The 25129-nt window shown below is 45.1% G+C and overlaps 1 protein-coding gene across 1 annotated transcript in view; it reads left to right on the top strand.

Annotated features, from left to right (window-relative positions):
• The window catches only part of CEP78 (centrosomal protein 78), a 1593497-nt gene that overhangs the window by 1163493 nt on the left and 404875 nt on the right, over nt 1–25129 (top strand). Inside the window, exon 13 of the mRNA XM_069625901.1 lies at nt 14031–14108. Within this exon, the coding sequence (XP_069482002.1) occupies nt 14031–14108 (78 nt within the window). The remainder of the gene's footprint in view (nt 1–14030; nt 14109–25129) is intronic.

The raw sequence follows: 25129 nt of genomic DNA, 5'->3' as shown, positions 1-25129 counted from the left end.
AGGAAAAATGATGACGTCGTCTTTGGCTCTCACTAAGCTGGCCAATTACCGCCAAGGCCGTTGGTGTTCCTGTGGGAAGTGTTCTGCCCACGTCAGCATTGAGGTCAATGCTAACTTTCGTAGTTCGTTTCCAGAGGCTACGAATGGCGGTCACGTGATGCGGAAGTACGGCGATGTTGCTGATGCCATGGATGTTTCCTTTTCAGCAATGCGGTCAGGGGTGGTGGTTGGTCCTGGTCCTGGTGGGGTCTGCCAGAAGAGGATTTTGCACCCCGTTCCGAGGAGTTCTTCGTGCTGTCCTGGTCCTGGTAATGGAAGCCCAGCAGAGGACGGCGAATAGTGTGATGGGAGTTTATGTGCCGGCGCTGGAAGTAATATGCATCACTTGCACTTCCTAGATCTCGTGTTTGGGCACTTCAAGGAACCGTCTGAATTGTAACAATATTGAACATTGCAGGTTAGTGTTTTGGGCCAGTGTGGTGTTGTGTTGATGTTGTGGCCCACTGTGGGTGCAGGTTGAACTCCTGGTAGAGTAAGGTGTAGATGTTGTCGAGGCCGTTGTCTCTTCCTAGTGGAGTGTTTTGTTGTGGCCTCATAGTGCATGTTAGGTCCCAGTATAGAAATCTATCTTAGCTATGTCACTACAGTGGGGTTGTGCTTCCATGGGTCTAGAGTGATTATTTCTTATGCGGGAAACAAGGACTTGCGGGTGGTGTTTCCAGGGGACTGGATTTGGACTTGCGGGTGGTGTTTCCAGGGGACTGGATTTGGACTTGAGGGTGCTGGTTTATGGAGAAAAAAAAGGGGGGGTTTTGTGAATCGAATGAATTGTACTGCAATGCACATTTTACCAAGAAATGTTATTTGCATGGAATGCATAATAATGTTTGTTTCATGTCATGTTGTCTTGTGAGGGGTGTGAGTGTGGTACTTATAGCTGATGAATTTAGTTGCCAATTTTTGGATTGCAGAACTTGGTGGTGTAGGTCGTAGATGCCAGGTGGGTCTACGTTGCATTTTCTGTTTATTGGTTCATCACTGTATGACTCTATGCATGTGCCTAGGTTGGTTAGTAGTTTTGGGTCTACGTCGCATTTTCTGTTTATTGGTTCATCACTGTATGGTTTATGCGTGTGCCTATGTTTGGTGTGTAGCTTAGGCAGTGCAGTTCATAGATGCCGGGTGGGCCTATGTTACATGTTCTATCTCACAGATTCATTGCAGGTGAATTTATGTATCTACTATGTCGGTTTGCGGTTTAGGCAGTGCAAGTCGTAGATGCCGGGTGGGTCTATTGTTGCATCTTCAGCCTCATGAGTTTGTTACCATGTTAATCTTGGGCATGGATATGTTTTGGCAGATGGATACCGGTTTGGGTCCTTATCCGTTTTTCGTGGGTTGTGGAAGCCGGGTGGGTCCGCGATTCCGGTGGATAAATTTGGGTCTCACCTTGTCCTTTCGATTTATTTGAGTTCATTTAGAGGTATGTGCCCGTCTGAGGAGTTGGAAAGTATGTTTTTATGCCAGGCTGTGGCGATTTGTCCTGGCAGTGGTATTACCTTGCCCCAATTTTGGTCATACTGTTTGGGCAGGGGGCGTGGTGAAGTGGTGAAGTTGTCAATAAGCCTTTTCAGATCTAATGTTGGTTAGGGTGTTAGGTCATTACTTTCTAAAATGTTGGTGCAGGGGACTGTTTGTTTAATCGCGTGGTACCTCGGTGGTGTTGGGCAATTGTTGCGCTCTTCTGAGCGGGTTTGTGCTCAGAAGTGGCAGTTCTGAGCCTCTGGGGGGCAGACCAGAGTGGGAGGATGTTAGTGCCATGTTGGTGTTGGTTTTGTTATGTAGTCGTGTTCTATGATGAACTGTGTGACTGGGAGTGGCAGTCCCGGGTTCCGAGGGGCAGCTCGGAACGGTGGAAGTGCATTTCTTTATTATTTGTGTTCCTCGCAGGTTTTCACCGAGGTGTTTGGTATGGAGGTGTTGGATTCGCTGGTGGGTTGGTTAGGTTATGAATGTACTAATTTTGTAATTAATTGGGCATTTGATCTGGACTTGGTCGTTGGTGGTAGTGTAGTGGTTAGGTGTGGTTGTGGTCCTGGTGGGCCCGTAGAGCATCGTTGTGGTTGTGGTCTGGTTGGCCCAGTGAGATTTTTCCTTATGTGGGTGCTGTATTGCTAACTTGGACGGCCGCCATGTTTAGTAGTGTAGTGCTTGTCTTGTGATGACTTGGGTTTGATGCTGGTCATTTTTCCCTTGTTCCTTGTTGTTTTCCTAAGGGAGGGGGAAGTGTTATAATGTAGGCTTATGAGCTAGTGGAATGATGAGGGTGTCATCGTGTGGAATGTGTGGGTTCATGTGTTCTACTATTGACGGTTGGGACTAGTCAGTGGAGTTAAGGTGCTTATGGGGTGTCGGGCTGTCCCAGGGTTTCTCCCTTCTGCTCCTCTTAGTGTTTCCCCTACAATCCTGTTATGTGAAGAAGGAACTGGACCTGGACATTAAAGAGTACAACTTACCTTGAGAGCTGTGGAGCCTTCTTTACTACACTGCCCTTCACCTCAAAGTGACTCGCCAGTTCAGGTCCCCTCCCACGCTTCCCCGGTCGGGGTCGCTTGTCTTCATTCATCCACGAATGGGAGGGGATCACTTCAGATCAGTGGCTACTAAAGACTGTTGCCCACGAGTATTGTACCGAGTTTCGCTGACCACCTCACTACCACCCACCAAGAAGCAGACGCCGGTCACCAGAAAACCTGTGCCTCCTGCTGGAAGAAGTTCATGTCCTGCTTGAAAAGGGCACCATCAAAGTCGCCCCCCTTATCCAGGTAAACAAGGCAATTTATTCAGTGTACTTCCTTGTACCCAAAAAGGATCTCACCATGTGCCCTGTTTTAGACCTGTGCCCTGCAAACAAGTATGTCGAACCTCAAAAGTTCGGAATGACAACACTTCAGGAGGTAATGCCACTGCTGCAGCAGGGGGATTTCATGGCCACATTGGACATGAAAGATGCATACTTTCATATTGCAATGTTGCCAGCGCACAGAAAGTATCTTAGGTTCATGATAGAGGACACCCACTATCAGTTCAAGGTAATCCCCTTCGGCATTGCCTCAGCCCCAAGGGTGTTCACAAAGGTGCTGGCGGTAGTAGCAGCTGAACTGCACGGGCAGTCCATCCCAGTCTATCCTTACTTCGACGGCTGGCTCATAACAGGACTCGTACGGAACATGCCAGACAAATACCCAGAGGACAGTAAATCCCCTCTACAACATAGGATTCTCGATCATAGAGAAAAAATCCAGTCTAGTCCCCAGCCAAGTCAAACAGTTTCTGCGGGCTCTAATTCGGACAGAAGACTGAGTTGCCGATCCCTCGCCGATGAGAGGGTCCAAAACATGCTGTTCCAGATCCCTCACTATGTAGTCATTCACCAAGTTACCATACGCAAAGCCATGCAACTGATGGGGATGATGGCTTCCTGCATCTACCTAGTTCCTCACAATCGCCTGCGCACGCGCCCCATGCAAGAGTGGGTCTCGAGCCAATGGTTTCAGGCTAGCGGCCAGTTGGACGATCTAGTAGTTGTCTCGGCAGCCCTCGTTCAGTCTCTGCAGTGATGGTCAAGGGAAAACCACCCCCACAGTAGAACCAACTCTCACCACGGACGCATCTCTGACGGGGTGGGAAGCCCGCCTCCTTCAACAGACGGCGTACTGCTTGTGGTCTCCAGCAGTAGCATCCAATCACATCAACCTGTTGGAACTACTAGCATTGTTCAAGGCCCTAAAGGCCTTCCAAACACACCTCCAGGGGAAAACCATTCTAATTCTCACAGACAGTACTACACAGCCATATACTACTTAAACAAACAGGGGGCACTCAGTCTCTAGGGCTGTCCAAACCATCCCAGAACATTTGGAATTGGGCACTCAAACAGATGTTCCTTCTTTCACAACATGTTCCAGGGGAACTCAATCTTCTGGCAGACATACTCAGCAGAGACTTCCCCCTACCCGTAGAGCACGAGTGGCGGCTACAGGAGGACATTTTACTAGACATCTTCACAAAATGGGGATTCTCTGAGATAAATTTATTCGCCACTCCGGGGAACGTCCAATGCCCAGATTACGCCTCCAGGTACCCACAGAATCACTCCAAGGGGAACGGTCTTCGGATAACATGGTCCGGTGATGTGTCTACGCTTTTCCCACTGATTCCCCTGCTTAACAGAATAGTGCACAAGATGCACCAGGAATAGGTCACAATAATCCTGGTGGCCCCTATGTGGGCCCGCCAACCGTGGTTCTCCCATCTCATGGCAATGTCAGTCTCCCCTCCCAGGAAGCTGCCATACCCATACAACATGCTGTCTCAAGATCAGGGAGAGACACTACACCCATGCCCTCAAACTCTCAATTTATCAGCCTGGTTCCTGAGGTCATAGAGTTCGGGCACATTCAGCTCCCTCAGAGATGCATGAACACACTCCGAGAGCCACGCAAACCTACCATTAGACATTGCTACTCCAGCAAGTGGAAGTGCTTTTGTTATCTGGTGTTATGTCAAGGGTGTCAATCCTATTGATTGCTCACCTAAAGATGGTATCGGGTAATACCATCCCCAACAATATCACCATATGGTCATTGGGAACGGCCATAGGCAATATTATTAGTGGGGATAATTCTTGGGGTAAATGGTTGCAGGGGTGTCCCCTGCTGGTTTAATGGGTTAATATTGCCGCAAAAATATGGTACCTTTCTTGTATGGTGATATTTCTGCAGGGATATTAACACATGCAACCCTAAAGATATTGTCCTTTACCTAACCCACCCGTTAGATTCAGGACTGGTTTTCAATTGTCTTAAAGTCCACTTAGCCACGCTTTCGGCATACACCACGTCCCAGAGCAAGGTTTCATGGTGGACAATTCTGTAATTAAAGCCTTTATGGAAGGGATAAAAATACATCATCCCCCTATTTCCAACCCAGCTCCATGGTGGGACCTGAATGTTGTTCTTACCAGACTAATGGGACCTCCCTTTGAACCCATGCACAAGGCTAGCCTTAAAGCACTCACCTACAAGACCGCCTTTCTGGTGGCTATCACCTTTATAAAGAGAGTTAGTGGACTGCAGGCCCTTTCAGTTCAGGACCCATTTGTTACGATTCACAAAGACAAGGTTGTTTTGTGCACACACTGGAAAAGACAAAGCCACTAAGAAAAACAAACCAATTCTTCGTCTCAGTGCTAAATGGTAGAGAAGCGGGGACCTTGTCTCTAAATCCGCTATTTCTAAGTGGATCATAAACTGCATTGCACTGTGTTAGACTCTTGCCAAGAGAGATCTACCCTTCAGGCCTAGAGCACACTCCACTTGGGGCACTGGGGCTACCATAGCATTCATTGCAAATGTTCCTCTAGATTCCATTTGCAAAGCAGCAACCTGGAGTTCTGTACACACCTTTACACAACACTACTGCCTGGATACACACTCTAGGTGTGATTCTCAGGTGGGACTAGCGATGCTAAGACATCTCTTTGCTACTGTTCCTTCACACATTCCACCGCCATTTCTGGGTACTGCTCGCTAGTCTATGCACAGCATGTGATTCTAAGCAGATTCACAAGCATCAGAAGACATGCATTACTCACCGTAATAGCATTTCTGATGATTGTATCTGCTTAGCTTCACATGCGCCCACCCTTGCTCCCCTCGTGGAGTAGAAGGAACATGGGCTTCTTACACCTTCTCTCTTCTGTACTCGCTCACGCACTCTATAAGGCTCCCTCATGGCAGAAAAAAACAGCCGGTGCGACCACGACACGTGAGGGATTTTGGGTACACTACACGGCACGTTAGGGATAGTGTTACTGTCACGCCCATGTCGACGTCCCTTTCGATCTTTGAAAGAAAGATGCAATACTCCGCAATTTCAACTGGATGGTGGACTATATGCACAGCATGTGAATCTATGCAGATACAAGCATCAGAAATGCTAGTATGGCGAGTACTGCATGTCATTAGCCCTAGCCACCATGGTCAATGGTGAGGGACCATGGGAGTTGCAGTTCAGAACATCAGGATAGCCGCAGGTTTAGCTTCCCTAACTAAATAGTGACCAACTATGATGGGATTTTGGTCTCACCCAATATTTATGCAAATGTTTAGTTAACAATGTTTCCTGCCTTGATTCTATCAAATATACATCCAATTTCAACCTGTTAAGAGGAATGTTCAAGTGGCAGCATTAAAGTGTCAGAGGAGGGAATGTTGAGAATGTGGGAATGTTGAGCTATGGCTTGCTCGACTCTGGGGTTCCGAATGGCCCTTTGCCTGCATATTTGCGTTTTTTGTCTGCAGCTCACTGATATTGTCCACTGAATAATCATTGCTGGGAAATTCCTACATCCTACTTCTGATTAATTCAGGTTTGTTTTAAATTATATAAAGACAACGGTAAAAAATATGTGGAGCCATGTCAAATAATGTACAACTTATTCAAAGACACAGCAAAGTGATAGAAGAACTGCTGGTGAGAGGCAAACATGCCAAACGATTCTGTGTCATATCTGACAACTTCTGCCAGTATGGTTTCTTTTGCACCTAAAGCACTTTTTGTGTTGTAACGTCTAGACCTATACTTGTAATTGTTAAAAACAAAAACCACAAGCCCCCAAAAGTTGTCTTGGCTGAGAAAACTGGTCTCTGACGCTATCATACTGGTAACAATTTGAAGCTGTTCCTTATTTGGGATCCTCCATAGTGAATGGCGTGTTCCTGGACCTCCCCACGTTAACATGTGAGTTTTGTGGGTCGCTAGTGACTGAGTTTGTCCAACCACTGTCTCATATGCCTCTCTTAGGGTGGGCGAGGTGGGTTCTCCTTGGCCTGCTGCTTCGCTAGAGATGCCAGTATCCTCTTTTTGCAAGTCTTTTGTAGAGGGATGAGCCGTAGCACTACATAGTCCAGGATGCCTTACATTAAAGAGTGGCAACACAGGGAACAGCCAAATATTCAAAATTACTGGAAAAGAACCAAATTTGCAAACCAGCAGAGTTTGATAAACGACAAGACTGAGATTACCTGCATGGTAACCAAAGGAATCGGGTTGGGAGGTGTCAAGAAGCTGGAAATCTTTGTCCAGAGAGAACAGTGTGTGAATCCTAGAACCCAAGGGCTGCGATGGACGACTTCCGAAAATCAAAGACCAGGTCCAACTGGGACACAGTGGGCACTCATCCCAGCTCCAGGAGGGGGCTGACTGAGTAGCCTTAACAACCTTATCCTAGTATAACCCTGGTCCACTCGAGGTTCATACAAGGACGAGAAAGGGACCACATATTACCCTGTAGCTTTTAGGGACCAAAGGAGCTACCAGAGGCTGAAGAGTCGGAAGAGATGACCCAAAAGAGCACAAAACTGGGTGAGGTCTTGACCAATTTAGGTGAAAGCAGAGGGGTTCAGAACAATGATGAGCCTGAGAGTAAGCTAGCCAAGAGCCTATCCAAGTGAAAACTACATTGGTGATATTAAAATAGGGATGGGCATACAGAGTGGGTGTGAACTTTGCTCACACAATGTTTCTTGTAGAGAGTTCTTTATCATTTGTAGTTCATTTCTCTAGAGCCTGCAGTTTATCTAAAACCTGGGAAAGTTCTGGAATAAATTCCTGACAGGGTTTGAAACTTAATTTGTCTTGTGTATCATTGTTCAACCTACCACATCACTCACTCAAAGGAGTGAAATCTGTGAAACAGTGTAACATACATGCAGACATATTTATGTTGGTCCTGGAAGAGCACAGAGCGTAGGTGCACACAAAATAGCTGGAAGCAATTTGGTGGCCAGGAAAGGAAAATGCATTATATGGTGGCAGCTATCTAGATGGAAGCACTAAAAGAATCTGGGGGAGATAGCAGTGTATTGGTGCATTTACTGCAGAGGTATGTTTGCAATCTGCTGGTTCAAGGCTTGAATCGGAACAGAGATTCCTCAGCCTTTCATTCTTCCAAGGGTGTTCAACTACACAGGCAACTTTCTTATGAAACTTGAACAGATATTAATATCAGGTTTTCATGTAATGCTTCATGCTGATTGCTCCTGGTTGCAAGTCATGTAATACCTCTTATTACCCAAAGTATTGATATACTGTCAACCTGAAATGGACGAACCGCTGGTCCGCTCAGCCAGGATTCAAACATGCAAAGTACATGCTGACCCACGACCGAGAGAAATGCTTATTTCATGAGCTGACATTGAAGATGCTAAACTCGAGATCCTAGATTCTGGATGAAATTGTGTGTTACATAGGTGTGATGCAAGCGTATGCCATTTGATGGGAACGTGCTATATAATCTGCGTTCATGGGTATTTTATGGTAATAGCTGTCATTTGGTATGTGCCTTAGGCATTGGATGGTAATCAATGGCAACTGATTATGTAGGATTCTACAGGAATACAGAGCATGATATGATTGATACCTGTGTATTGCTCTGCACTTAGATTAGATGTACCAAATGCAGTGTGGTGTACAAATAAGTTGTTCAAAAAAGGGATTTGGTGCAATATAGGGGAAAGTGACCAATAGTGACAACTAATTCAAATATCCACCATATGAATTGAAATCCATTTGATTAAGGCTAGAGGCTTCTAAGAGCCAACACATTTCACACGCTTGAGGTATTGTCAGGGCTTTACTTGCAGCCAGTATGCCCAGTGAGTGTTACAAGAAATATATACTTCTCTTAACTGTTTGTTAGCTTGACCCACTTTATTTTAAGTGGCATGTTATTTGGATGCCTGGAAAAGGGATGTCCATACCTGCTCTCTGATGTGGGTTTCAGAAAAGATGATACCAGGTAGCACTGATTTTTTTTTCTCCAGCCTGCAGATAAATGTAGATGTTAAGAACGATCATTTCCATCCCATACTCTATAGTGCTGTCCTTAACGGCAATGGCAGATTGCAATATACAGGATTCCTGATTCCAGACTTACTGGTTCACTGCTCTATTTTTGTGGGTGCCTCTTAATAGGTGGTACAGTAGGTACATCGCGCACAATCCCAAGTGGTGGGTAGAATATGCCTAGCCCCCATCAACATGGACCATGTCAGCGCCACTTTGAAAGTTTCCACTGTCTGCCCGTGAAACAGTGGATCAAATTCAAGTCCTTCGTCACCATTCACATAGTATTTTCAGGCCAGGTCGCTCGTGAAGATAGGCCCCCTTACACTTTAACTCAGATCCTAACGACCAGCCACTTCATCTCTGTGTCCATTCATTTATTAATAGAGCAAGCATGGGTGAAACACCCCTTCGTACAAGGCTTATTGCTTTAAAACACCCGAATCACAAATTGAGGACTGTGACGAGTTCTTGGATCTTGTCCTTTCTCCCGTAGGTGAGGACCCCTCCCATGGGGCCAGGGCGGTATGGCAACAGTCCAATAGCTGCCCTTTGGGTTGTGCACCGTGGGAATGTCACATGGGTGCGGAAATCCCTTATGGAACGAGGGATGACTATACAGGGAGAAAGCTGTATGTACATACCCTATTATGCACTCCCTTGCCTTCCTATCCTATTCAGGGCAACCCAGTCCCTCCCTCTGCTATGCATTGTTGTAAGGTAGAAATTAGCAACTCCTTACCTTACACTGAGACGAGGGAGAACACTGACTACCCATGTGAATACTGTGACTGGGAAGCTGAGACGAAGAGGCGCAGAGTAATACGGAATACCACGCAAGTCCAAGCAGCGCACCCTAGTCCATTTGAACAATCTGAAGTACAATGAAGTATAAAAACAGAGGAAGGACTGCATGAGTCCTCCCTGGAGGAGCCGCGACAGCAAGCAGAGATCCAAGAGAAGGAAGAATGCTGACCGAGATGCCTAGGCGGGGGCAAGCAGAAGCAGAGCAGGTCCCGAGCAGAAGGACCGCTCCACAAAACTGGGATGAGAAACTCTTGGTATTGAAGCAGACTGGAGAATGCGAGCATGAAATGTTGCACTCCCCAGAGGAAGATTTAGACTGCGCAGCTGCCTCAGACCGACCATGAAGGTTGGGGAAGCCCTATGCCAAACTGCAGGTGCCCCGGGAAGACCCGAAACCATTGTGTTGTGGACTGGGAAAAAAATGTATGCTGGTTGACGGGAAGGCACAAAGGCTCCAAGAAGTTGGTGGAGAACCCAGAATGGTGAGCGAAATCCAGAGGACAGGGACCCTGGCAGCGGCAAGATAACTTTAACATTTCCAAAATCGCCCTATGATAATTGGCACAGGACAATACCAAGTATCGCAGAAAAATGACTATAAGTCAGAGAGACGAGTCTGGGACTCGCACCCATATGATGATTGAATCATTGGACATCTTCATAGTCACAGTACAGTGAACCAGGTTGGTTGTGAGATAAGCTGGAACCAGGGGAAGGGAAGCATTCCCCCTGGGTTTTTGTGAACATTATAGCAAGCCAAGCGAAGAAAGGCATTCTCTTGGCACTTTGAAGAAGCTGAAGAGAAGCCAGGGAAAATTAATCACCCTCCCCCTCCCTCCTGGTGTTTATGAATAGCAGGGTTGGATTGGCCCACCGGCCAGTCGGCCCGTGGCCGGTCCGAAATCATGACGAGGCCCTGGGGGCCGGTTCCTACAGCCCACCATGGGCCGGCCCAGGCGTGGGTTTCAGGAACTGGCCCCAAGGGCCTCGCCACCGCCGGACGCGTAGGTTGCAAAGGATCTGTAACTTGCAAGATCCTTTGCAGCACCGCGGGCGCTAGCCCGCTGCATTCATCAAAAAAAAGTAACACTGAAGTGTTACCTTTCTTTGATGAATGCGGCAGGCTGCGACACGATGGCGCCAGCCAGCACTCGGTATTACAAAACACTGGGAGGGAGCGGCAGGGCTGGGCGGGGCTGCCTCTGCCCAACCTGCTCCCTCCCAGTGATTTGTATTATAATGGCAGAGCTGCTTCAGCCCCCGTCCTCGCACCCCACGCCTGACAGCAGCACCATGGCAGCGCGCCCGCTGGTCCTGCTCTGCCAGCGCCTTCACCCCAGCATGGGGTAGATAGAGGCCCCACGAGAGAGTGCAGGCAAGGACAGTGAGGGGCAGAATAACATAGGCAGGATCGTGGTATGGTGAGTGGAGTAGGGGCATTGGAGGGGCACAGTCACTGGCGCTTCCCTGCACGGCATTGTGCACAGTAAGTTCATTTTCCCAGGCATACAGTTGTAGGTTTTGTGAAGCATCAAGCATATGATACTCCCTCCGCACCCCTAGAGACTGCAGCGTGCGCATCTGTAAGTTCAACAGTCACCTTTCCCAGGCCAGTGTACATAGTTATGTACATTTTTTGAGCTGCACATTAACCCTTTCTCTGCGGAGTTGTGTGATTCCTTGGGCCCCGATACCCATTCTCTCCCAGTGCACACAGTTGTGTACGTATTTAGTTGCATTTCCACCTACTCACAGAGTAATTTATTGTGTTTTAAGTATAAAGCATATCTTGAATAATTCCTTGGGTTGCATGTATTCCCAGGCATACATGTGCTCCATCTCCCAATGTACACAGTTGCTTCATTGGTTTCAGCTGCATCGCATCTGCCAGCACCACTAAAATTTGTAAAGTATCAGACTGCACGTCCTATCTCCTCTTAAGCGCATAGTGTTTTGTAACTTTGCACCCATTTTCTCAGTGCAAAAGGGTGTAGATTTGTGAGTTTCGTTTGCTCTGTCTCCCAACACCAGTTGCATTATCTCTTGGGTTGCGCGCTTTCCTACTTCTTGAACGCAGAGCTTACACAGATGTGTGATTGATGGTGCATTCACCCTCTGGCAGTGCACAACGATGTGTAAATCCTTAGGTGTTAATGGCCCTCCAGGTGCACACGGTCTGTGTGGTTTGCTGGTTTGCATGCCTTTTCCTAGTGGCACAGTTCTGTAATTCCTGCGGTTATACATGCTCTGAATTTCTCATTGCACATGTGCCCCTTACCTCCTGATTCACGGAGTTGCATTCTTTGTTCTCCCCGTGTATATTGCTGTGAGTCCTATGTTGGTATGTGCACTAAATCCCGCTGCGCACACAACTATGTACGTTTTTAGGTTGCACTTGTACTCTGTCTCCCGGGTGCACAGTAGTGTAATCGTTTGGGCCACAAGCGCTTTCCTCGTTGTTCGTTGTACACGGCTGTATGAGTTTTTAGGTTGTACATCAGTCAGTGGCGCCCCCAGAAAACAAACACATAACCGGCAGGCAGGCCGGTGTTTGTGGGGGTGGGGGGGAGAGACAGCGTCTTTATAAGGGCCCCTCATTATCTCTTTGAAGGGTATGAAGAGTGAGTGTGTCATGGTAGATGTGAAAGAACATTATTAAGGCACTGGCCCTTCCTTTTTCTCCTCATTGGTACCTTGCAAGCCTGCTTCGGCCAAACTCTATTATTCGTGTGTCTTTAAAAAAACAAATCCGAAATCACTAGACCGATTTTTGTGAAAAGTGGGCAATTTACAAGCCCAGAGCCTCCAATGAATTTTATGAGAAGTCTTTTCACTCCCCCACTGTCGGCTCATGATGGCCTGGACTCTGACTCGGCTTCAAGTGATTATTTGTTGGCTGCATCTCGTCTCACTCGCCTTGCAGCAGGCCAGCTTATTGCTTCATTTGTGCTGAATTTTGTAGTTCATAGAGGTGTGCCGCGCTCTGGAGTGCTGTATATCCACACAGTGTTGCAGTAGGCACTGCTATAGAGTTGTGTGGTGCTGCCATGCTGGAGAGCTGTGTGCTGGTGCAGTTTGTTATGCTGTATAGTGGTACACTGTTGCAGTTGTGTTGCAGATCCATGTACTGTTGCCATTTGAAGTGGTGTATGTATACTGTGCAGCTGGGACATTTGAGAATATCTGTGGTGTGCATGCAGTTTAACTTTGGAGTGGTACATATCTGTTATGTTATTTTATGAGTTGTGTTGTAATGTAAAATGTGAGCACAAATACAACTGGCAAGGTACTTTGCGGTGTCATTTGGCAGTACTGCTTATTAAATGCAACTCTATTTTCACTACTGGTGGCAACTAGTAGACATTCTTGAGTATGGTTCTGCAAAATAAGTATTTACCTATGTGATGATGATGATTTTATTTTTTAAAAAAGAACAAAAGGAATGTTATCACTTTCTCAAGCGTTTACACAAAACATAACATGCAACAAACACATCAACCCTCCATAAGTACCATTTTCTGTAAAGTCGTGAATTGACGTGATTCACGGATGATGGTTTGAGGGGCACTTTTTTCAGGCGAGGGGTGGGCCACTTTTTGAGGCGAGGGGTGGGCCACTTTTTGAGGCGAGGTGTGGGCCACTTTTTTGAGGCAATGGTTGGGCCACTATTTTTTGGGTGTCCGGGCCTATTTCTTGTCCCAGTCCGACCCTGATGAACAGTGTACGAAGCCAAGAGAAGGGAGGCACTCTCAGCAGTTTGAAGAAGCTGAAGAGAAACCAGGGTAAGGGCGTCATCACCCCTGGTGTTTGGGAACATTTTGGAAAGCCAAGAGAAGGGAGACATTCCCATGGCTGTGTTTGGTCCTGACAACCTTTTTGGCACAATGCTGCACATCCTTTGGAAGTGTGTTTTTGCACCATTTGAACTTTGTTTTACGAGCTCGATAGGAACCTTTCAAACCCACGTCCAGAAGAAGAAAAGTATTTTTTGGCGACAAAGAAGGTCACCTTGTACCTTAGTTTAAGTTCCCAGTTTAAGGGCTGGAAATAGGTCAGCCATAAGTCAGTGACTGTGGCAGCTAACAATCAAGGCACCTAGTTGATTGATTGAGCCATTATGGGGATGCCATTTTCTTTAATTGGTGGTCCTTTCATTTTTTTACTTTAACTCAGTCACTTCCTTGGAAGTACATTGCATGCTGTTGACCATTTTGTGACTTTTTTCTTTTGGGCATTTGTCAGAACATGTCTCCCAGATAAACTGAAGTTCATGGTGCACTGCATACTTTGAAACTGTTTCATATGTCTTACAGGTGGAGCTGGAGAGCTTCCGACTAAAGCTGAACGAAGAAAGGAAGGCAAGATTAAAGTCTGATGAACGCATAATGGAGGTGGGCAACCAAATCATGAAAATCTTACTACTTTGTACACATTCTTTCAATTTTGAACTATTTTTACCAGTTTGTTGAAAAGTTTCACCCCATATATTTTTGGTGTATATTATGTACAACGAAAATTGATAGATGTTGTGGACAAAACCTATGTTTTGAAAATGTAACTCCTGTAAGAACGTGACTTCCCCTAATTTAAAAATAGATGGGTAGTGCAGTAAAAATTCAGTGAGCTCTGAATCCTAGAAAAGAAGAGATTGTGTCTTTGAAACTAGGAACTAACAAACGCATCGACACTTAAATTAAAATGAAATTGCAGGTCACTGAGACATTCTTTGACAGAATAAGTGATTGAAGCCTGTTAGGCAGGATCCTGTGCAGTGCCCTTAGGGACCACTACACACAATTAAGACTACAAGTGGTAATACAAGTTCACATTTGGTACAAGCCTGTACTACTATGTTAAAGTGGTAGTAGTAGCGGAGCAGCCAGGCTTATCTCAAGAGTATATGAGCAGTAGCAGAGATTACACAAAGGACCACAATTACTGTGACTCAAGCAAACACTGACTCAAGGTTTCGGGTAAAAAATATAAGTACATTTATTTTTAAACCATCTGTTATAAAACACTTCACTTCTATAGATTGTAAACCACACGTAAAATACACCACACATAACCAATTCCACTTGTGCCAGTAAATTCAAGGTAAGTACATTAGGATTTGACAGACCGGTGTTGCGATACTAACGCGTACCTGCGTATTGAAATGCTCACAAAGTTAAAACTCACTTTGTGCTTAAGAATTTAAAACAAGGGAAAAGAGAATAAAAATCAAAGGCAATACTTTTTCAAGGCAAGGAGACTCGAGGACAAGTTCAAAGATACAGATCAAAGTCAATAGGCCTGCGCCAGTGTCAGTGGAGCAGATGCTCAGTTGCCGAGGATCACACGTTGAACAGTTCGAGATGCCAATAGTTTGTAAAGATTGTCAAATGGAAGGAAAAGTTATAAGAAGGAGGGAAGAAAGAACAAATCTTCGTGGAGGAAAAGGGTTCACCCCGATTCCGGCTGGTGAGACGGAGGGAAAGACCAAGTGTGCACACTAGCCTATTCTGTTGGAGAAAAGCTGGTGCCACGGCAGTTATTCCTGGTAGTTCCTGCAGACTTACGGTTCCTGCGGCTTCAGTCATGGGGACAAGAAGGACAACGTCTGTAGTGATCTGCACTACCCAGGGATGATGCCAGCAGCAGCGAGAAAGACAACGATGAATAAAACGTGCGCTCCTTTAAATCAGGAGAGGGCTCTTCTGATGGCTTTCTGGACCACTATAGCACAGCAGCGATTTCGACCCAGGAGAGGATTCTCTGACTGAAGAAAAGACGAGCTGGTTGATCCCACCAAGCTCAAGGGAAGAAGACTCCGGACTGGATCTTCTCTTAGTCGTTGAAGAGGTAGATAGCTCAGGACTGCAGCAGCGATTCACCGGGACCGGGACTCGGGGTTGCAGCCCACCTAGACATCCAGACGCCAAAGGAGGGCTTCTGGTTAGAAGCCCGCCAAAGGTCGGCTAACAAAGGAGGCAAACCTGGTTTGCAGCGCAAAGAAAGACCCAAAAAGAAATGGCGATTAAACCCAACCAGGGCCAAAATAAAAAGTATTAGGGCTAGCGGGTTTACAGTTCGAGGCTACTAAAATAGCCTAAAACAATACCACGTTATGTAATATAATCGCGGTAGAAAAATTAGGGTAGATACCACTGCCACAAGCCAAGTTTAATGTTAAGGGAGTGAAACAATGCTCCAAGAGGTACAGATAAAAAGGGCTAAGAATATGGAAGCCCTTTCCAACACTCCATATAAAATGGGGTGTACTGGATCTGTGGTTAAATGACTAGGTAAAGTTAATGGCAACTGTACCCTTTTCTGGGGGACAGTAGTCAGCCCCAGAAATGGAGTCGGTTGGAAGTCGAAACGACAACCCTGTGTCACTGCACTGAAGGGGCTGTGTAACACACAAAAGTGTGGGGCTACTGAAGTGGTGTACTCCAGAGTCCACAATCACAAAAACAGATGAAATACACATGGCAAAACACAGGTAAGAGTGGGGGAAAAGCTCACACTCTTACCAAGTGGAAAAAATAATCTCCAGAAATCCAGGAAAGCTGCTGAGGGACTCGCTAGGTAAGTGAAATTGGCCATAGAATGATAATTCTCCCTAACAAGGCCAAAGGTTGAATTACTTTGTAAAGCCGTGGATCTCCAAGGCGACTTGGAACATCCATTTAATGTATGGCAAATCTACGTGTATAAGACATGGTAACTCTCAGCCCAGCCCATCTTTTCAATGATTGTTGTCATGCTGCATCTGATGCAAGAGAGATTTTGGGTAATGATCAGTAGAATATACTGGAATCCCAGTAGTGTCAAAAAAATAGTTATACAGCCTTGACTTTGTGGCAAGTATAGAAGATTGCTGGGACAGTGAAAGCACATTCAACGCTGACTCAGGTATGCGGGATAATATGTTTATTATCAGTAGGCAAGAGACAGGTTACTCCATGTCAGGGTTTCTTCACACTCACAGCCTTTCCATAACCCTTTCTTCTCTGCCTCTTCTCGAGTTAGGTAGTCTCTTCAGTCTTCTTCTACCCTTACTCCTGATAGGCCCACCAGTGTCCAGCGTGGTCTTCTGATCTTCCTGTCAATACACAAGGAAGGGAACCCTGTTACCTAATTTCCGTGTCCTTTTATAGGAGTCATTTCCACTGTTATCCAATCCTTGTTCTTGTTGTAGGCAGGTTTGCCCTGTCACTTTTAAATTGAATTGTGTAGCCCGGCCCCCCACCTGTCATGGTCGCCATCCCATCTTTCCAAGTCGATGTTGCTAGGCCTTCATGTATCTCTGCTATGCCTTCATGTACCTTTGGGTCCCCCGATTTTGCGGCACTCATGAGCATGGTGGAGTTCTGGCATCCCTGCTCAAAATCCTATCCCACGATGCATTCCTGCCATGCAGGTAAGGACCGCCATCCTGGCGGCGGTGACTGTTGTGGCGGAAATTATGCTGAGGAGAGGGTTGGGAGTCTATGTTAGCATCGCAGAACCCCAGGGTTCCATCCTTACAGTTATATATTCAATGTATGAGACTTTTTTTTATAGCTCTACACCTTATTGGAAAAAGGTTCACTGGGAACCGCAAATATATGCTCAGTATGCTCCTGTTCTGAATGTCATTTGCACCACACTTGAAAAACGCACCAAGGCTGATTGTGTTCCTTAACCAGCTAGTATCTGTGAACAGTAGGAGAAACTTCACTTGAAATAGATTGAAATAGGATAAAAGCCCTTATTTGCGATTCAAGCTGCATTGGTGATGATCATGGCAATGCTTTTACAAGTCCTAACCAGTACTGTGTAGTGTTAGTCCTAAAACACACTGATCACCATAGTTGATAGAAGATCTGTACCTTTATTCTTCAATTACTTAAGTGATAGTTACTAGACATAGGAGACCTCCACCTGCATATCCACTCCTCAGCAGCCAAGCACTGGCACATACAGGACATCTGCATAGGTTGCAGTCTCCCAGCAGCGCAGGGAGCTTCACACCTCCCTGTCACACATCACCTTTAGGCATCGTCCGCGTAGAATATGGAGGCCACTATGTAACCCATTCTCCTTCTTTACACATTGAAGACCGTGTACTGTTGTACCATGGGCCCGTCTCATTCCTGCCAAACATCAGCATCACCCAGAATTCTGCTCCAACAGAGTCAGGATGGACTATGTAACGTAAAGGATGATCATCTACTTTACTGTTACACTGTTGCTCCCAGTTTTTTTTAGCGTTTAGGAATTTAGCTTCATTCATTCATTTTAACTTAACGTTTTATAAACAGTGTATTTTATTCTTTGTATTAAAAAGGACTGCGTCATGGTGTGAAGCCTGTTCGGCCTGTTTGATAATCAGCGTGACAGTCTTGCGCGACAGTCTGGCTAAAATTTGGCGCCAATTTTATTTAAACTCGCCACTCTGGCACCTGAGCAGGGAGTTAATCACTGGAATAGGGCGCCTATTCTAATGAAAACTGCCTTGCTCCCTAGTCGGAGTGGGAAGGTTAATCATCTCAATAGTTTGCATCAGTAACCTATTGTTATTAAATGCACCCGACGCATTTAATATCAAAAGGGCGCCTATCACGCCTTCTCCCACTACACCAGCTCAGGGATGCCCTTGAAGACTCCCCCGAGCTGGCGTGGCGGGCCCTCGGCCTGCCCTGCTCTGTCCTGTCCTAAGGCCGGCCCTGGACAGGTTCTTACTTTTTTGGCCTGTATTACGTTCTGTTTTGAATACACGATTAACTATTTTAGTCCCTGTAATGGCCCTTCACTTTTTAAGTATGTATCCTCGTGATGTGCTTTTGGCGAAAAATAATCACAAGGGTTCTTTTAATCTGCGTACATTCAATAACATTTGAATGTTAGACAGTTATGTCGTGAGGTATGTACTGCCATCTAGTGACCTGACAAATGATTACAAATATAGCACTGAGATACATGCAGCATTAATAAACGTCATTGCTGTAATGCAGAGGCTCTCGAGGATCTTTTTTACTGAATTAAACCTGGGCTTCTCTTTATAACAGAAGCGTGGTTTTCTACAAATTCCAACTCACCGTTTCACCTGCTTGTTCCACCAGATTTTCAAATCAAGTTGCAAAACCGCGATCGGAATAAACGAGTGAGGGGGGGGGGAGTTCTAGTATTTATAAATCTGTTTTTTCTTTGTCCAATTCTTTTGTCTGAACTGGCATGATCTTTCCCAAGTTTGCGCCTGTACCCTATCATCTTCACCGAATGATTCCTTTCGTTTGGTAGTGCGCTACCAGGTGCCATAGGCCCATTAATAAATAACTTGGATATGTAGCTGGGATCAGAAGCCTTACAATGTTCCAGATTGCTGATTGTGGGGGATTTTAACATATGTTGCGATGTGGGTGATAACCTAGATTGCCTTAGACTTAAGGTGATCTTGGTGGCTCATGACTTAACGCTTCTCACAGCATCTGCCTCTCACAAGCAGGGACATTGTCTGCACCTATTTTTGGCAAGAGGACTAATATTAACCCACAAAATAAATATGGCATTGATTTGGTCAGACGACTTCGTTGTTGTATGTTCTATTTTTCCTACTGGTAAGCAGTTTTTCAAACCCCTCCCAAGTCCACCATTTTTTCACGCTGTTAAAAAGATCTTGATAACATTACTGGATTAAAGCTGGTTGGAGATTTAACACCATTTTCACGTGACATTAACAGTGTTTAGTACTATCAAAGAAATATGTTGGCTTTTAAGAGAAGTTGTGACATGAGCACACCGCTGAAAATAAAGAAACAAACTAAGAATAAAAGTAACTCTTGGTTTTCAGATTCTCTTACAAATCTGAAACAAAACTATTGTAAAAAAGAGAAGACCTTGCTCAAAACTAGGCTCATTTCTGATTGTTAAATTGTCAAAGTAGCATTGGCTTCTTACAAGAAAGCAATAACAATGGCAAAATCAGAATATCTCCAAGGACAAATCAACATATCAAGAAATCAGTCTAAGGAATTGTTTGCCACAATCAAAAATGGAGTCTCTGCATACTGTGCCTCCATTAAAATACCGCCATCTCTCACCCTAGTAAATGAGTTTAATCTATTTTTTCATAATAAAGTTAGTCTCATTCAGCTGAATATTGACTCACAATTGTTAAGTTCTCCCACTCTCATTCAAATTCCTGATTCTTCAAACCTGTCCTCCTTACTACCGCTGAAGACTACTTTCAGCCCAGTGGATTTAGATGACATTGAAATCATGACAGAGAAATTTAAACCAAGATTATAATCCTATACCAGAATATTTTGCAAAATAACATATCTCACATCTGGGAAATGTTCTTATTGACTTTGAACATGCTACATTACATCAGGGAATGCTTCATTAAATCAGGGAAGGGTGACTCTAGATCTAAAGAAATCGTTTCTGACTCCCCTGTTGAAGAAACCTTCTCTAGACCCTCAAGTGCTTTCCAATTATCGCCCTATTGCTGGTCTACCTTGGCCATCGAACATCTTGGAAAAGGTTGTAACCAATCAGCTTCAGATGTATCTAGAGGAGAACTATACCCTTGAAACTTGTCAATCCGGGCTTAGACCAGGACACAGTACCAAGACTGCCCTAGTGGCTGTCTGGGCTGACATTGTTAGGGCTGCTGACGAGGGAGAAATTAGTATGTTAATCATGCTCGACCTGTCAGCAGCCTTTGACATGGTTGATTTCGATGTGCTCCTGGAGGTTGCCCAAGTGTCGGATTATTCATTGAGGTGGTTCCCCTCTTTCCTATCAGATAGGACTCAAGCGGTTAAACTGGGAACATTTCTCTCTGACAATCTTTGTGTCCTCTGCGGGGTGCCTCAGGGGTCTCCCCTTTCCCCAATATTGTTCAATATTTACATCAGGCCGTTTATGGACCTCTTTGTAAGGTTTGGGTTGAACTTTCACTCCTACGCAGACGACACACAAATCTGTCAGACTGAAATCCCCATCTGAAGACATGAAGCGTATGATGGACTGTGCAAATACTATATAAAGCTGGATGGTTGTAAACAAACTCCAACTAAACCCCTCAAAAACCGAGTTTATTGTTCTTGCTCCAAAAAATCAATTGACTGACTTTCATGCCACAACATTATGTCCAACCATTTTTGATGTCCTAACCTCCTTTTCTTACAAGGTAAAAAATGTAGGCTGCATATGGCAAGCTTATTTGAGCTGTAAAGCTCATGTCACAGAGACCGTCAGATCTGTTTACTACCAACGTAGGCAAATAAAGCCCATCCTTCCATTTATCTCTGAATCCAATCGTTTTGTGTTTGTGGGGCAATGCCTAATTCTAGATTGGATTACTGCAGCACTCTTTTGTTAGGGCACCAGTTAATCAGCTGTACCGACTCCAAGTCGCCCAGAATGCTGCAGTAAGATTGATATATCGGTCCTCATTACGAGTGTAGCGGTCCGGAAACAAGGGTGCTGGTAAGCTTACCGGCCTCCTTGTTTCCGGACCTCCACACTTCAAGTCTGCCTGTTGTCGCCGCCACGCCCGGCAGGTCTGACCCGGCCAGACGCAACAGCCCTTGTAGGAAGAGTTGTCATGGAAGCACTGTCACCGTTACCAACGGTGCCAGTGCTTCTGAGTCCGCATTCCTGGAAATCAGAACTTAACCGAATCGCCCGCCTGACTTCCCGCTCTGCCGGGATTTATAATGTCCCGGTGGCACCAGGAAGTCAGGCGGGTGATTGTGTTTCGAGGTCGGCGGCAGCCCACCGGTATAACCCGCGGGTTGCCGCCGCCCTCGTAATGAGGCTCATAGTCTTTCCAAATCTGTATCGGTTTCCTGTTACCGTAGGAAGTTGCATTGGTTACCCATCCCTCAAATAATTGAATTTAGGACTCTTTGCATAATCCATAAATGTATCTTTGAAGGAGTGCCTAGTTATCTGACTTCTAAAGTCATCCTCTACTATCTGACAAGTTCTCTCCATTCATCTAAGCAAAGTCTGCTGACAAAGTTTCAAGTGCACAACTTTGAAATTGACTTCATTAAATGCCCCACAGAGCTAGTAAAAGCTTTTAGCAAACTTCCTGTCACAAGATGTTTATCTAACAAGAGTAGTACATGAAAGTCTCTTTAAATAAACAGTTCTACCTTAATCTTTAAATATTAATTTCACTTAGCTTCTGTTGTTTCTGCAGGCTATGCTTTCTCTAGGACTCAGTCTCCAGGAGCTGCTCAGATCTGTGCCTCTTCTCTTAGACTCTGTTCTTATCTTCCTCTGGACCTTGACTAGGGTTTTGCTTATCCTCTGTTTGGCTTTTCAATTCGTTTTTCTGTGGAGCCTAGATGAACTGCGACCATCTTAACTGAGTATCTAAATAAAAGGCAGTTTAGAACCTCTTTCAAAGTTCCAAACTACCACACTGAAGTTGAAGATCCAATACGCTCTAAGAATGGCAGTGTCCATCTTGAACTGGGATCACTCCGTCTCCTACAGTGTGCAAATTAAGGAAGATTGGATTTTGACTTGGTAATATTACATAACAACATTTTTCGAATCTAACATGCTTAGTGCTTTTCACACCTGCCCTTAGCTGCCAAGAACATTTCCTAGCTTGTAGACTAAATGGGAACCTGACATGTGTAATGCATTGCCTGCTGATCTTCAGAACATGTCTTGCTTGAACCTTTTAATTTAAAAATAAATAAAAACATACTTGTTCTTGTAAACTTCAACCTTTTACTGCTTTGAGGAGACTGGGAAAAACAGTAAAAAAAAACAAAAAATTTGCCTAGGTTCAAGACTCTGCTTGGTTCCATTGGATACATGCAATATAAATACAAATCATCATCGTGCACCGACTCACTTGCAAGAGCATAGGTTGTTACTTGAAAGGATTAGAATGAAAGATATGCAATCAGAAGAGAACACATTAACCAGAGTAGAGTAAAGGGAATGAACACAGCCATTAATGTGCTCAATTAAAACCCTGCCACTTGTACATTACCATCATCATATTATACCACTGTGTAGATTACCTGCTTTATCCCCTAGATAGCCCGATAGATTTATTGGGAGTTATCTGTGTGTTGCACTTAACTGTATTTTGGGGGTAGAAAAAATGTCTTGCACTTGAATGGTTGGGGGTATGAAATGTGTGACCCTAGCTGTACTTTGGGGTAGGAAATGTATTACTTAAATTGATTGTTTGGGGTGTGAGTAATCTGAGGGCGTCCTCACTTCTTTCCCCAATATATCCTCCTCCAAGGGGGCCAGGGAAAGGCCGTCGCTATCGGATCCAGTCCCTTAGGGTGGATATGCAAGGGAGGATCACCTGGGTGGAGGAGACTTGGGGAATGGGGACGAGGCACCCTTGGGTGCGACCCGGTATCCCACATTTCCCTTTTCTAATGAACCCAACATTCCCCAACCCGTTATAGGCTATTATCAGTCCCTTGCCTGTTCTTTCCATAAATCATCTGCCAGTGAATATCAGTAAGGTACTGGGACGAGGAAGAGGCACACCAGAGCAATACATTCTCTTTGTAAATCCCTACTCACACGAATACCACTTAGGTACTCGGGTGAGGAGGCCACCATTAACACAGAAGACAGACTGGTAGAAGAAACATGAGTGGTCTAGTTGTTGTAATCATGTAGCCAGGAACTTTAAAAATGGCTCAGGTGAGAGGCTTGAGGAGAATCCCCGGAAGAGGCATGGAAAGAAGCCCACAGAAGAGCACAGAGGAGAGTTCCAGGCCAGAAGCTGTGGCAGCAAGAAGGCACCTTCCCAAGACGCTGGCAAGTGTAGAGAGCATTGTCTAGTGCAGCGAGCGGGAGGGGCTCGTTGACAGTCTGAGGAAGCAGTGCGGCATAAAGCGAAGGTATCGGGATCGTTGGAGAGACTCCCTAACGCACACAGGTGTAGGCCCGCGGACTGCAGTGTACCATAGCTCAACTGTAAGCAGTGGGGAAGCGGGGAAGCCGTGGAAGATGCTGTATGACTGAGGGAACCAGCGCAAGCAGCCCGCAAGCGGAGATGAGTCTCTGGGAAGCCGCAACAAGTGGAAAGCAGACCGTGAGGAGGCCAGTGAGTCCGCCTGGGTGAAAAGGGGGCCCAGGATACAGTGGATGGCCGGCTTAGTGCAAACGACATTGAACTGAATATCTGAATTGAATATAAGCGAAACAATTGTGACAAAGTATTGAACATTATGAGAAGCCATGAAAGCAAGCATTGCCCAGAGTTAAATAAGTAAGCATTGCTAAGAGCCAAGAATAATTGTGTGAAAGAAAGAAAGCAAGCTTTGCCAAGAACCAAAAATAATTGTGTTAAAGAAAGATAATCATAACAAAGCTTGTATGCAAGAGAAACCTGGGGAAAGGGCGCCAGGCGTGATCATCAAAAATCCTGAACAGAGAATACATTTCCTAGCAGAAGAGTGTACTGCGAAGCTTATAATAGACTGTGCAAAGCAACTGTAACAGTAATTGAGTTTCCTATCAGGAGAGTGCACTGGGAAACCTATGTTGATTTGTCAAGTGAAAGCTGCTAAACCAATGACTAATGACCAAATAAGTAAATAAGTGTTGATAAAGCTTCAAGGGTACTTGAAAGAAGATTAAGCCAAGCCCTACTGTGAAGCTAAAACTGTGGCAACATATTTATTAAACAGATGCAAGTAAGGTGTGTCGGTTGCGTGACCTGTAATGGGTGGTCCGTGTTGTCAAACAATTGCGCCCAGACCAAACAATCTATCCAAGTTATACCCACTTTGTGATGGTTTTGATTGAATAAAGGAAGCAAATCCAACTGAACTGCAATTGAGGAATTGATCCCAAGGGATTGTGTTATTGTTAATCATTGAAAGATTTGAAAGCATGGGGAAGGGAAACCCTCTTTTTGAAACAAGAACAGTTTGAACCTTCGGGTATGGAGAACCCCTTTTTCCACTTTAGAACTGGAAAAGCTCAGAACTTTTATTTTGAACTCTTTTCGTTTGATGCTGACATCCTTACACATTGTATACAAATAGATTTGAGGGTAAGTAAAGGTTTTGGACACACAGACATTTGCTTTGGAATACCTGACACAGACTATCAGTTTCATTTAGGTAGAGAAATCCAACCTTAGCATAGGGCAAGTTAGGTCTTCTTCCAGCCTTCTTTTTATTTGAAATTAAAGTTTGTAGCCTAAACTTCATTCAGTTGTTGGTGTCTATTTTGTGATGCCTTCACAGGGGTAGGAAGGTGTGACCCTAGCTGTCAGGTCAGGTACCCCTGATATAACATCTAGTAGATGCCTGCTGGTAGTGTTTATAGAACATGGAAGATAAAGGTAACCTGTCTATTGTGTTTAGAGAAGATTATCCTAGATCCTATGGTAGTCAGCTTTTCACGTCTAGAAGATGTACTAGGACAG

The sequence above is a fragment of the Ambystoma mexicanum genome, chromosome 6p, assembly GCF_040938575.1.
Source record: "Ambystoma mexicanum isolate Mex_15411 chromosome 6p, UKY_AmexF1_1, whole genome shotgun sequence".
Lineage (NCBI taxonomy): Eukaryota > Metazoa > Chordata > Amphibia > Caudata > Ambystomatidae > Ambystoma > Ambystoma mexicanum.
Note: the sequence above shows the minus strand (reverse complement) of the source record. Positions and strands in the feature narration are given on the sequence as shown.